Genomic DNA, 12,463 nt, shown 5'->3' on the forward strand with positions numbered 1-12,463 from the left:
AAAAAAGAAAGAAAGAAAAAAGAAAGAAAGAAAAAAGAAAGAAAGAAGGCTACATGTAGAAGAATGCAAATAAATCCATTTCTACTGAGAGGACCAGGCCTGACTTTCCCACCCCCCAAAAAAGTCATCTGTACCAAGAACTAGGCCACAGATCATCAATTACAGGAACAATTCCATACCCAAGGAACATCCTGAGGATAACCACAGGAATGGGAAGATATCTTATCTCAGGGTGGAGCATCTGTGGTGGGCAGCCCACCAACCTTGTAGTAGAACATTCATGGCACAGAAAATATCTCACATCCCTGCACAAAACTCAAGTCACAGTGGATCAAAGACCTCAACATAAAACCGATACACGCAAACTGATAAAAGAGAAAGTGGAAAAAAGGCTTGAATTCATTGGCACAGGAGACAACTTGTGAATAGTACACTGACAGCTCAGGCACTAAGAGCAACAATTAATAAATGGGACCTCATGAAACTGACAAGCTTCTGTAAGGCAAAGGAAACCGTTAAAAGGACAAAATGGCAGCCTACAAAATGAGAAAAGATCTTCACCAACAGAAGACTAATATCCAAAATATACACAGGATTTAAGAAATTGGACAAAAACAAACCAAAAAAAAAAAAATTAAAAATGGGGTACAAAGGGATGGAGAATCGGCTCAGCAGTTAGAAGCACTGACTGCTCTTCCAGAGGTCCTGAATTTAATTCCCAGCAGCCACATAGTGGCTCACAACCATCCATAATAAGATCTGGTGCCCTCTTCTGGTGTGCAGGTGTACATGCAGGCAGAATACTGTATACATAGTAAATAAATAAATCTTGGGGGGGTATGGGGTACAGAACTAAACAGAAGGATCTATAATGGCCAAGAAGCACTTAAAGAAATGTTTACCATTACTAGTCATCAGGAAAAGGAAAATCAAAATGACTCTGAGATTCCATCTTATTACACCCATTAAAATGGCTTAGATCAAAAACTCAAGTGACAGCACATGCTAGTAAGAATGTGAAGCAAGGGGAACCCTCCTCCATTGCAAGTGCAAGTGTAAACATGTACAACTACTTTGGAGGTCAATCTGGCAGTTTCTTAAAAAATTGGGAATAGTTCTACCTCAAGATCCACCTATACCACTCCTGTGCATATATCCAGAAGATGATCCACTATACCACAAGGACATTTGTGCAACTATGTTCATAGCAGCTTTATTTGTAATAGCCACAAACTGGAAACACCTTAGACGCCCCTTAATGGAAGAATAGTAAAGAAAATATGGTTCATTTACACAATGAAATACTACTCAGCTATTAAAAACAAGGACATCATGAAGTTTGCAGGCAAAATACCCTGAGTGAGGTAACCCAGACCCAGAAAGACAAACATAGTATGCACTCACTTATAAGTAGATATTCACCATATAGTACAGAATAATCATGCTACAATCCACAGACCCAAAGAAGCTAATTAACAAGTAGGGCCCAAGGAAGGATGCTTGAATCTCACTCAGAAGAGAAATAAAGTAGACATGGGAGGTGGAAAGAGGGAGAGACATGAGAGGGAGAGGGGATGAGAATGGGAGCAAGAAGGATCAAGTGTAGGGAGAATGAGGGAGAGAAAACTGGAAGACAACAGAAATGGGGGGATCCCCTCTGGGACAAGCCAGAAACCTAGAACAAGGGAAGCTCCCTATAATCTATGAGTGTGACCCTAGCTAAGACTCCTAGCAACAGTGGATATGAAACCCAAAATGGCCACCTCCTATAACCAGGCAAGGCTTCCAATGGAGGAATGTGACTATATAACCCACCCACAAAACCTTTAGCCCCAAAATTTGTCCTGCCTATAAGATGTGCAGAAAGAAAGATGGAAGAAATTTGAGGAAAGGCCAACCAATGACTGGTCCAACTTGAGACCCATGCCATAAAAGGGAGCCAAACCTGATATTATTAATGATATTCTGCTATACTTTCAGACAGGAGGGCCTGTCCTCTGAGTGGCTTCACCTAACAGCTGATGAAAACAGATGCAGAGACCCACAGCCAAACATTAGGTAGAGCTTAGGGAATATTGTGGAAGAGGGGGAGAAAGGATTGATGGAGCCAAAGAGTTCAAAGATAACACAAGAAAACCGACAGAATCAACTAACCTGGGTCCATAGGGGCTCACAGACACTAAACCATCAACCAAAGAGCATGCATGGGAAGTACACATTCGTAACAGATGTACAGCTTGGTTCTCATGTGGGACCTCTAACAGCAAAAGCATGCACTGTTTCTGACTCTATTGCCTGCCTCTGGATCCCTTTTCTCCTAACTGGGCTGCCTTGTCTAGCCTCAATAAAAGATGTGCCCAGTCCTATTACAACTTGATATGCCAAGGAGGGTTGATATCCATGGGAGGTCTTCCCTTTGAGGAGAAACGGAGGGGCCATGAGGAAGGGAAGGAGAGAGGGAAGGACTGGGAGAAGAGGGAAGAGAAACCCAATTGGAATGTAAAGTTAAATGAAAAAATGGAAGAGACAAACACTGAAAGTACTAGAATTTCTACAGAGCAGTAAAAATGAAGTCAGAACAGAAAGATTTAAGATAAATATGATTTTTATATACCTAAAAACTCAAAAGTATGAGATTTAATACAAGTATTTTAGTTGCATAAAATACATAGTAAAAGTGAAGACAAGATTTCTAAATGAAAAGTAAACTGTAAAATATTTTCTAATTACAGAAATTTTCTACTCTAAAAGCATCTTTCCCAGAAAAATATTAAGGTCACACTTAGCACCATATTTTAACAGTAATGACTTTAAAAGTAACATAGTTTCTTTAAGATCTTCAGATTATACACTATTTATATAAACAACTGATCATGAATAAATGAAGTTCTTTACTAAGTTTTAATATTTTAAAAACTTAGAATTCTAACATAAATTACCTCAAGGTCATAAAAATATGAAAAGAACTGTGTCAATTACATGGTAAGACTAAAAATAATAAATATAAAGTTATCAACTAAAAATTTAAGATATTCAAGTGCAGATTTTTATTTTGTTTGGTTTGCTTTGTTTTACAAGACAGGGTTTCTCTGTGTAGCTCTGGTAGTCGAACTCTGTAGACAAGGCTGGTCTCAAAACTCAGAGACCTCTGCCTCCCAAGTACTGGGATTAAAGGCATGTGCCGCCGCCACCTGGCCTGTGTGGATACTTATATGTCAGCAAGGCTTAATTTTATTTATAACTAATTCTTCAAATAGTTCTTAATGAATTTTTAGCATCTCAGTGAATATGTGTAAAATACTAACTCTGGCTAAGAAAAATCTTACAGCCTCTCAAGTTCATTAAGCACATCATAAACTTTGAGATAAAAGATACCAGTAAGAAGCTATTACTGGGGCTAGAGAGATGGCTCAGTGGTTAAGAGCCATCCAGAGAACCCACGTTCAATTTTCCCAGCACCCGTTTGGCAGCTCACAACTGCTTGTAGCTCCAGTTCCAGGACATCTGGCACATTCAGAGACATAAAAGGCAAAATGCCAATGCACATTAAATAAAAATAAACAAATCTTTTTTTAAAAAAGAAGCTATTATTGTTTTTTTAAAGAATTTAACAACTATAAGCAGTATAAACTAAAATTTTTTAAAAAACTGTCAATTATACTAAAACCAAAACTTTATTTCTAATATCATTATGAATAAGGTAAATATTTGCTTTAGATTTTACAATGATGGATCATGCTTACTTTATCTTTAAAACAAGGTCTAAAAGCCCAATCTTTGAACTCTATCTACCCCTAACCCCCATCCCCAACCAACACACATTCACAGACCTTCACACACTCTCACCAGTAGAGTTTTGAAGCAGCAGACTTGTTTTGTATTTATGAGGTTTATCTCCAGGTTTTAGGAAATACAAGTCTGGAACGAGTTTGATGGGAATCACAGCATTTTTAAAAGAATGATGTACAAAAAACATAAAAATCTGAACTGCAAAAAAAATTAAAAGCAGAAGCAACCTGAAAGAAAATAATAATATAATTAATATATATTAACATACAAATCTAGTAAATGTCTTCCTTCATATTAGTATTCAATACTCAGATGATTTCAAAACAACAAAACAAGCAGAACAAAAAGCAAAGAAAAACAAAACAAAATCTTCCTAAAAATCTATTACCAAAAATTACTTGATAATAATATCAGAGAGAAAGATTGAATGGAATATCAAATTTAAAGATTTATTAATTTGAGGTAAGAAAAAAAAAGTTGTAAAAGTATATTTAGACTAAGTTTACTCTTCAGTTATAAGATATATAAATATATTTGTTAACAAATTAGGTATTGTCACAAATGTTTATATCTCTATATTCCTGAAAGAACTGTTTCTTGCTCAAATTCTATTCTAGCCATTTATTTTCATACACAGACAAAAACACTGAAGTACAGGAAAGAAAATTAAAATACAGTTAAAATTCTGTAATTTAAAATTTTCATCCTTATCACAATTTAATTACCTTAACTGCTATTGCTCCACTGAATTACTGTCAATCTATACTATATAAAATGCATGTTATACACAAATATACACACATTACCATATTATAGAACCATGAATATATACTACATAAGGACATTGTGTAGTCCTACGAATGGTATCATAGAAATAGCTGTTTGTCCTATGAAGTATCTACATAGTATATACTGTAGCTCAGTAACTAGAGACCTTAGAACATCACACTTAATTTAATAATTTATAATTTTCAGCTGGACCACATATATTTTAAAAGCCATTCTTGCTGGGCACAGTAATGTACTCATAAAATCTCAGTCCTTGGGGGCTGAAGCAGGAGGATTGATAGCTTGAGACAAGCCTATATTAGAAACCCAATCTCAAAAAATAAACAAAGCTGCATTTAAATTGAGATATGTAAGTTAGTAGATGCTTTAAGAAAAAGAAAAAACATGACTGAAGAATATATGGAAACTTCAGGTTAATGTTAAAACTTTACACTACAAAACCAGAAAAAAAGTTCATGGTGTTCTTATAGGCTAATGATTCTTTGAGAGAATATCAGAAGTAAGAGTTCCTAGTATATTTGACCATATAATATTTTTTGTTTTAAACTCAATGATGGTGCCCCCTCAAATTTACATAATGAAGTCCTAATCCTTAATCTAGTGATACATAAAGGCAGGAACTCTGGAAAGCATTCCAAATGAGATACAGCCCTCATAATGGGGTTAGACCCTTATAAAAGAGACACCAACAAGTGCATGATAGTGTGCTGCTTTGATGGCTCTTTCCAAACATAAAAAGAAAGCACTAAAGCATGAAAAGAGAAGGGAGCTTTCTTATTTCTTCAAGGAAAGAAAAAAGCCTTTACTACACTGTTACTTTGATCACCAACTTCCAACCTCTAGAAATACTCAGTTCATAGTATTTTATTATAGCAATCTGAATTAAGTTACTCTCATTGTTTTCCAGAAAATACTTCATCAAAATGATGTTCAACTAAATAAAGACAATGCTGACTTAAATAAATATTTTTTTCAGGGCAACTGACATAGAAATGAATCAGATACTTGACTAGCATTTGTTTGATACTAAATAAAATTGTTCAAAACTTCAAATAACTCCAAAATATTTCAGACATGTATGAATGTTCTTATTATTAAACTTTATTCTTATAATCATGTCATAGCTCTAACAAGATAGACATATGGTACATGAAAGCAGGAAATATTATTTCCCATAAATCATTCTTAGACTGGGGAAAAAAGATATTAACTGAGAGAGGATAAAATTATGTGGAGAGTTCTTTAAATCCTAGGTCTACTTGCTATGTAGTGTAGATTTTCTTTATGTTTCAGCTTTCTTCGTCTAATAAATAGGGATAAAATTTAACTTTCTGAGGCAAATGGAATGGACATCAGAAGAGGGAGAAAACAGGGAACAGGACAGAAACCTACCACAGAGGGCCTCTGAAAGACTCTACCCAACAGGGTATTAAAGCAGATGCTGAGACTCAGAGCCAAACTTTGGGCAGAGTGCAGGGAATCTTATGAAAGAAGGGGGAGATAGAAAAACGTGGAAGGAACAGGAGCTCCACAAGGAGAGCAGCAGAACCAAAAAATTTGGGCACAGGGGACTTTTCTGAGACTGATACTCCAACCAAGGACCATGCATGGAGAAAACCTAGAACCCCTGCACAGATGTAGTCAATGGCAGCTCAGTGTCCAAGTGGGTACCCTAGTAATGGGAACAGGGACTGTCTCTGACATGAACTCAGTGGCTGACTCTTTGATCACCTCCCCCTGAAGGGGGAGCAGCCTTACCAGGCCACAGAGGAAGACAATGCTGCCAGTCCTGATGAGACCTGATAGGCTAGGGCTAGTTGGAAGGGGAGGAGGACCAACCCTATCAGTGGACTGGGGGAGGGGCATGAGAGGAAAAGAGGGAGGAAGGATGGGATTGGGAGGGGACCAGGGATAGGACTATGGCTGGGATACAAAATGAATAAATTGTAACTAATAAAAAAAATTAATTAATTTTAAAAAATTAACTTCCTGGCTATTTACTAAAAACAATTATAAAAATTAATGGATAGAAAAATTATAAAAATATATAAATGTAAAATATAAATTTAAATATAATGACAACTCAAAAATTAGACATTAGATAGTATTACTTCATCATTTTAAAGAAGGGGGAGTTAGTATGACGTGGAAAGGATAGGAGCTCCTCAAGGACCAAATATATTTGGGCACAGGGGTCTTTTCTGAGACTGACACTCCGCCAAGGACCAGGTATGGATATAACCTAGAACCTTTGCTCGTATGTAGCCCGTGGTAGCTCAGTAACCAATTGGTTTCCCATAGTAAGGGGAACAGGGACTATTTCTGACAGGAACTCAATGGCTGACTCTTTGACCTCCCCACCCCTCAAGGGAAGAGCAGTCCTGCTAGGCCACAGAGGAGGACTTTGCAGCCAGTCCAGAAGATACCTGATAAAACAGGGTCAGATGGAAGGGGAGGAGGTCCTCCCAAATCAGTGGACTTGGAAAGGGGCAGGGAGGAGATGAGGAAGGGAGGGAGGGCAGGATTGGCAGGGAGGGCAGGATTGGGAGGGAATGAGGGAGTGGGATACAGCTGGGATACAGCGTTAATAAAATGTAACTAATAATAAAAATAAAAACTTTAAAAAAATAAAAATTTAATTAAAAATAAAAAAATAAAAGGGAAAAAATAAAAATAAAATAAAAAATAAAAATAAAACAATAAATACCAGTTTAGAAGAAAAGGTAGAACTGGACATGGTGGCATGCATGTTTAATCCCAGCACTTAGGAAGCAGAAGCAGGTGGATTTCTGGGAGATGGAGGCCAGCCTGGTCTATATACTGAGTTCCATGCCAGCCAGTGCTACACCATGAAACTCTGTCTTAAACAAACAAGTGAATTAATAATAATAATGAATAAAAAGGAATACAGTACCATGGATATGTGATAAAATTACTGTAAGTGTGAAATTGTCATTTTAATCTTTCAGAACAACAAGGCTGTGTACATATCATTATTTAAAAATTCAGATGGCAAATCCAATTTTTAACCTCAAAAAGACAAGTTTTCAGGAGAAGAATAATTACACTTACACTGAGCGTACTGATTTGCTTTCTCGTTTCAATGTGAGCAGATGAAACTTTGCTACTGTAGACACTTGCTGTTTCCAAAGTCTCATGGTGCTCACTTGAGAAGCTTTGGTTTCAGAAAGAATAAGTAAACTCTGCTCCATTTCATCAAAAGATTTTGAGTCCATCTCTTCCTCTAGTGGCTGCTGTGTAAATATACTATAATCTATTTGCCAATAAAAAAAAAAAAAAAAAAGACATGTCATATCTGGAAGTGATACGAAACAAAACAGGAACTCTTACACACTTTGACATCATCTACTACAGCTGACCATGTGCTAAGCTCCAATCATAAAATGCTCAGCTCACATTCTCATTACACGACACTGCTCCGTCTTCATTCTTTGACATAGCACCCAAGATGCTTTTGGCAAGGTCACCACTAACTTCCTCACTATCAAGCCCCTCACCATACTGTTTCCAAACCATTTTCTTTCCTCATTTTACTCTGTCTGATACTTGAAAATTAAGTGTTCACTTTCTCTTGCCCCAAAGACAGCTTAAAAAAACTGCTTCTGTTCTTCTGTGAAGAGAACTGTCAGCCCTTCTTTTTCTCAGCCACTGCGGTTGCCCCTTACGTGTACTAGTCTCCCTATCCACGGGTTCTTACCTAGTCAGTATCTTTGTGACTTCAGAATTTCTATCTCTAGCCCTCACATCTTCACTTGGCTTCAGATACCTCTCAAACAATGAAGGCAAAAATGCATTCTATCTTTCTATAACCCTACTCCTCTACTCTCAGGAAGCAGCAATCCTGCATCTAGTTCTCAGAGCAAAAACCTAAAAATGATTTTTGATCCTCTCTAACAATCCTCATTACTACTGAGATTAGTACAACACAAAACCATTTTTTGCAGATTTTACTGCCATTCCAAGATAAAATTTACATACAAGTGTCCTGACTGATCTGCTCTTCTTGCACCACAATTATCATTCACATCTTAGTTCAAACATCTTTTCAATAAAGTCCTCCCTGATAATAAAACCTTCCAAGAACATCATGTCATTTCATTCACTATTTCTATCAGTAATAATAAATATTTCAATTACTTATTTACTTCTGGCCTTGTTTCCTCAAAGCAACACAAACATCATATGCTTGCATAATTCACTTGCTTGTATAATTATTGTGTTGTCTAGTTTATTTGCTGATGTATTTAGTTCTGTTTTTACCTGCTTGGTCAATTTCTGCTTCAACTTCTAGCTTTAAGAATACATCTTCCAATGTTGTCATGGAAACCCCATAAGAAATAACACCCAGATTTGAATGAATATCTAGAGCAGAAAACAAGCCTAAAAGAAAGGAAAAAAGTTGAATGGTTTAGTGCTCTCATAAAATGGTATAGAGTGACTAAGAGATGGCTCAGCAGTTAAAAGCATGTATGCTGTTGTAGAGGACCCAAGTGCAATTCCCTGCACTCACGTTGGGGCCTCGAACTCCAGCTCCTAGAAACCTGATGCCTCTGAGAAGCCACCATAGGTACCTGTACTCACATGCAACTACCCCACCCACACCCAAACAATCTAAAATAAAATCAATAAAAATTGGCCTACAAAGCCATTAAAAAATAATAATAAAAATTAGTCTAAAGTACCATTCAAAAATGGGCATGAGCCAGCCATAGCTATTCATGTCTGTGATCTCAGGACTCTAGAGGCTGAGGCAGGAGGACTGTTATGAAATTAAGACTATCCAGCACTACATGGTGGGTTCCAAGCCAGCCAGGCTAGCCTGGAACAGAGTGTAATATCCTATCTCAAGAAAAGGAAAGAAAGAAGGAAGAAAGGAAAAAGGAAGGAGGCAGGAAAATAGGAAGGAAAGAAGGAAAAAAAAGGAAGGAAGGAAGGAAAAAAGAAGGAAAGGAAGGAAGAAAGGAAGGAAGGAGGGAAGGAAGAAAGAAGGAAGGAAGAAAAAAAGGAAGAAAGGAGAAAGAAAGTAAGATAAAGAGAGAGAGCAGAAGAAAGAAGCAAAGAGAAAAAAATTGAATATTATTAAATTTACTTAGCCAGCACAGTGATACTCAAAAATTTTGGTCTCAGAATAGTTTTTAAATTATTATAAATTCTAAAAATTGCCAAGGAAATTTTATTTATGGAAAATATCCCATTAGAAATTCAGTATGTTCCAAATAAAAATTAGTATTTTATAACAGTTAAATAAAACAATTCTAAATTACTTTATAATTTACTCTGAAATTAGAAATTATTCGAAAACACATACAAAGCCTCCCTACACATATATACACCAAAAACAAAAACATACACTGTTTCCTCAGGAAACCTACCGATAACCCTGTCTTTTTGAAGCAGACAGTTTCTAACGTTTCCCACTGTAGAACTGGCTGGGCTGGCTATAAAACTTGCTATAGACACTAGACTGGCCATTCTCTGGCTGACTCTGCCTCTCAATTGCCATGATTACAGAAAGGCACCATCATACCCAGAAAATTTTCATTTTTTCTTAACAACATAAACATAATTCTCTTCATTTGCATTGAGTATTTAAGTTAACAAATTATAGTTGTATATTTGTAAAAAGACAAAAACAAAAATCACACACATTAGTATGCAGTATTTCAGTTTCAAAGACAAGTTGAAGATCAAGCTGTGGCCACCTGGATCTGTTACATACAGAAATAATCAAAGGAGGTGATCAGAGAAAAATCTATTTCCAAAACAAATAAAAGCTCTATTCAACCAAGAACTTTAATTAATTAGATAGATAGATAGATAAGATAGATAGATAGATAGATAGATAGATTACCTGAAAACTTGTCCATGTCTTTGAAAGGCAAGCTATACACAAGCTGTTGGTCATTCTGTTGCAATAAAGCAGCTGCAGGTATGTGCTGCCTAACCAGCGAAGAAAGTGATTCTGTGGCACAGTATCTGTCTATGTACATGCTAGAAAAAGCCAAAATCATAATCTTATGATTATTCACTACAACCAAAAGTAAATTCTGAATTTTCTCAATTTTATCACTAAACATGGTTAAGGTACAATATACCACATCTTAAAAAACAGTAACAGTTGGCCTTGCTCCTCAACTGCAGCATTTGGGAGAACAGGCCCTACACCTCAACTAGGTAGCACGGTAGCTGACCCTGGAACCTAGGTGCAGGCAAGCTAGCCCCAAGAGTGTGAGCATGGGAACACTGGTCCTGCCACCGGTCTGCTACATGGTGTCATGGGTAAAAGAGAGATTGGCCCCCTTGCTTCTTGCCACCTATGGCAGGCAGGTAAGCTGGCACCAAGATCATCAGAGTGAGAGTTAGCCTTGCCCTGTACCTGCTGCAGCACTTGGGAGAGCAGGCCCTGCACCTCACCTGGGCAGCACAGCAGAGCTGGCCTTGGGTATGGAGGTTGTGGGTGAGCCGACCCCCAAGGCAGTGTGGGAGACTGGCCCTGCCTCTTATCTGCTGTGAGGTGGTATGAGTGAGGGAAAGGTGCCCTTCCCTCCATTTTGCCCTTGCCACAGGTGGTGGGCAAGAAAGCTGGCCTGTACAGGGTCATGAGAGTAGGAAAGGTGGCCCTGCCTCTCACCTGCTGCATCATTCAGATTCAGGAGGGTAGGCCCTGCACCTTGCTTGGGCAGCATAGTAGAGCTGGCCCTGGGTGTGAGGTTACAGGTGAGCTGGCCTAAGGGAGAATGGTACAGATGAGGTGGAGATGCCCTCCTCTCCTCACACATCCCTAGACATCTAGACAGGCAGGCAAGAGAGCTGGCCCCAGGGTCATGAGAGTGAGATAAGTAGCTGAAACACTTGGGAGAGTGGGACCTGTACCTTGCCTGGGCAACAGGGTAGAGCTGGCCCTAGTTTTGGGGGTTGCTGATGAGCCAGCCCAAATGTGAGAGTGGGAGAATCAGCTCAGATACCTCAGGCCCAGATCCAGGGCTTTGAGTTGGCCCACCCCAACATCTACTCCATCATCATGCTGGCGTGCATAAAAAGGCCGGTTCTACAAACCTAAAACTACTGGATCTCAATGACACAAGGCAAGAAACAGGATATCTGAGAGGAGTAGTGAGGTAGCAGTACTGACAGAGTAGCATAAGTCAGAGGCTGCATATTAAACCAAGGAGTCATTGCAATGAGCATTTACAAGCAAAGAAATGAGGACAAAAAGGAATGTTGTGGAACATACTGTGACACACTATAGCTTCCACAACAGAGATTTTTTTTTTCTCTGTTGGGAGAAGGTTGCAAGGGTAGAGGATGGGTACAAGGAGAGAATGAGATGAGTAGGACTGGGATACATGAAAAAAAAAAAAGAAAAGAAAAATTAAAAAAAAAAAGAAGAAGAAAAGAAAGAAAAAAGAAAAAACAGTAACGGTATACCAAGCATTAAAAAAAAAAAAAAATTAAAAAGTCACAGAAGAACAAGTGTTACCTCAGGCGGTAGCCTATTCCCCATTTACTTTTCAGGAAAATCGAAGAACCAACACATTTCAGCATTCCTTGTGATATGACAGCTTTCCTATCTACAAAGCAGAATTCACAAGTCAATTTCTAAGGTAATAATATAGCATACATCCAAGTATTATTTCATTATTCATCATCTACCTTATGGAGAAGACACTAGAATACTATCACCTACTTTTTCAGGTGAGAGAAAACAGATACACACTGTTTAGACATGTTTCACATAGCTACGAACATAACAAAGCTAGGAACTGTACTCAGACAGCCTGATTCCAGACTACATACTCCAAATAGCTCGGACTCTTCCTGAAGGAACTTATAATACAGGAGTTTTCACATTTCCTTTATAACC

General features: G+C 37.9%; 1 protein-coding gene across 1 annotated transcript in view; it reads right to left on the reverse strand.

The window, feature by feature from the left end:
• The window catches only part of Abca5 (ATP binding cassette subfamily A member 5), a 68,614-nt gene that overhangs the window by 24,103 nt on the left and 32,048 nt on the right, over positions 1-12,463 (reverse strand). Inside the window, exons 16-20 of the mRNA XM_055592412.1 lie at positions 12,080-12,170; positions 10,451-10,590; positions 8,860-8,979; positions 7,651-7,852; positions 3,847-4,016 (exon numbers count right to left, since the gene is read on the reverse strand). Coding sequence (XP_055448387.1) covers positions 3,847-4,016; positions 7,651-7,852; positions 8,860-8,979; positions 10,451-10,590; positions 12,080-12,170 — 723 coding nt within the window. The remainder of the gene's footprint in view (positions 1-3,846; positions 4,017-7,650; positions 7,853-8,859; positions 8,980-10,450; positions 10,591-12,079; positions 12,171-12,463) is intronic.

This window comes from Psammomys obesus, unplaced genomic scaffold (assembly GCF_907164565.1).
Source record: "Psammomys obesus unplaced genomic scaffold, mPsaObe1.curated_primary_1811, whole genome shotgun sequence".
NCBI lineage: Eukaryota > Metazoa > Chordata > Mammalia > Rodentia > Muridae > Psammomys > Psammomys obesus.